Consider the following 2348-nt stretch of genomic DNA (forward strand, 5'->3'; position numbering starts at 1 on the left):
TTGGGGTGGCAGCAGCCACCCCTCGCCACCCCTTGGTGGCGCCACTGTATACTACACCTGTAAAAGTTAGTGAGGATGACTGATTCCATACCAACGAAGACCATCAGATAGGGGCTTCATAGTCATGTTCTTGCAGCCCTCCTTGAGAACAGCATTTTCCATCCATATGTGACATGTTAGTGATTATTTTAATGGATACAAATGTTCAGAACAGTATGTGAAGTTTATGACATGTTTGCCTATTTGAACTGTTGCCCTCTGAGAGACGCTTTAGGACCATCAAAGCAAAAACAGACAGGCAGAGAAAACAGACAGAGAAACAGCTTCTATCCCAGAGCCATCATAGCACTTAACAATGCACAAAACTGACCTGTATTTGTCTTTCTGTTGTGTAATATGTCTTGTGTTTTTATAGTGTAAATATGTAGAGTTTAATCTATATTTTTATTGTTTTTGGGTCTGAGAGCTGCTACCTCAATTTTGTTGTACTTGTGCAATGACAAACAAAGATATTCTATTCCATTCTATTCAATTATATTCTATAGGCCAGGAAGTGGGGTATTATGCCAACATACAGTTCAGAGTATACACTGAAAGTGAAAAACAAGTAATATGTGAATGTTCCTCAAAATAATTAAAGTTTCATTAAAAAAAACATCATATCTCAACTTTAGAATTAGGTGTATGTGTTAGTCAAACAGGATACACATTTAGATTCGACTAGTCCTGTTTGTGTTTAGCTGGAAACTGATTAATATGCTTTAAGATCGGGCTCTGAGCCAGTTTACACGGTCTGACATGTAGGCTAATAAATGTTCAGAAAAGGCTTAAGGTTTAAGGAGAATAATGTTGATCACTGATTGTACTGAAAATAAGGCCAGTTGCTCTGATGACATAGCAGACAGATCTTAAGCCCCTGGTGCGGATTGTCCTTCTCTCAGAAACCCCGTAGTCGGCAGTAGGCGGAAGCTTTTACAAACAGGTCCAAAATGGCAGGAGCTGATGGAGACGATTCGCTTTACCCAATAGCCGTTTTAATCGACGAGCTTCGAAATGAAGACGTTCAGGTAAGGACAATGCAAACAATTTAAAGAATTTTGGAAATTATGCATGATTTTTCACAACGGCGTCAATGTCTCATTCATTTTGAAGACGACACACTAGCTGGTTAGCTAAATAGCTAGCCCGTGTTAGCTATTGCTGTTTCAGCTAACGTTAACCAGGATAAGTTTCCTGCTGGTAACCAGGATAAGTTACCCCAACCCTAACCTAAAAGGGGACCTGTTAATGTTTACATAAATAATACTTGGGGATAAATGTATCTTATTTGCCGGGTGTGTGTATATGTTACTGGCGCCACAGTCAAGTGTTGCGCTTCAAGGGTTGGGTTAGCCTATATCGTCAGCTATCTGCCTGCTATCTATCTGTCAGCTAGTCAGCCAGTAGTCAAGAGACATAAGCTCGCTAGACAGAAGGCTGCGTCAGGGTGGAACACACCAGTTACCCGTTTCATTAACATGAACATTACAAATTATCTTTAAAAGTTTGTGTGGCCTATAACTATGGTACCGGCCTCCTTGAAGGCTAACGCCCTCACAACGCCTAGCCCAAAAGCTAAACCTGTGTGTTGGCAACAAAACTGTAAGGGGAAAAGTTGTTTACTGTCCGTTAGAAGCTGATTCACTGCTAGCGAGTTGTCCTGAACCCTTGATTATTAATAACCACCGCCCTTGCTCTGCAGTTACGACTCAACAGCATCAAGAAGCTGTCCACCATCGCATTGGCGTTAGGAGTGGAGCGGACCCGGACGGAACTGCTTCCCTTCCTCACTGGTAAGGCGCCGGGCGGATACTTGGAAGGATGGCTTAGTTAATGTTTTGAAGGATGGCGTAGTTAATGTTAGGAAGGATGGCGTAGTTAATGTTATGAAGGATGGCGTAGTGAATGTTTTGAAGGATGGCGTAGTTAATGTTTTGAAGTATGGAGCAGTTCATGTTTTGAAGGATGGCGTAAAAATGTTATCAAGGATGGAGTAGTTAATGTTATCAAGGATGGCGTAGTTCATGTTGTGAAGGATGGCGTAGTTAATGTTTTGAAAGATGGAGTAGTTAATGTTATCAAGGATGGCGTAGTTCATATTATGAAGGATGGCGTAGTTAATGTTATGAAGCAAAACAACCGGGTCCGTCATGTTTTCCAACTCTTGTGCTGCTTTCAGACACCATCTACGATGAGGATGAGGTCCTGCTGGCTCTGGCCGAGCAGCTGGGAAACTTCACCATGCTGGTTGGTGGCCCAGAGTATGTCCACTGCCTCCTGGTAAGACCCCGCATCTCACTATCTCTCAG

At 42.3% G+C, this 2348-nt stretch overlaps 1 protein-coding gene across 1 annotated transcript in view; it reads left to right on the forward strand.

Moving 5' to 3' along the window:
• Positions 1-953: 953 nt before the first annotated feature.
• Positions 954-2348, forward strand: part of ppp2r1bb (protein phosphatase 2, regulatory subunit A, beta b) — an 18211-nt gene continuing 16816 nt past the window's right edge. Inside the window, exons 1-3 of the mRNA XM_080854946.1 lie at positions 954-1067; positions 1742-1832; positions 2219-2319. Coding sequence (XP_080711072.1) covers positions 990-1067; positions 1742-1832; positions 2219-2319 — 270 coding nt within the window. The 5' untranslated portion in view covers positions 954-989. The remainder of the gene's footprint in view (positions 1068-1741; positions 1833-2218; positions 2320-2348) is intronic.

Source organism: Sprattus sprattus (genome assembly GCF_963457725.1).
Source record: "Sprattus sprattus genome assembly, chromosome: 17".
In the NCBI taxonomy this organism is placed as follows: domain Eukaryota; kingdom Metazoa; phylum Chordata; class Actinopteri; order Clupeiformes; family Clupeidae; genus Sprattus; species Sprattus sprattus.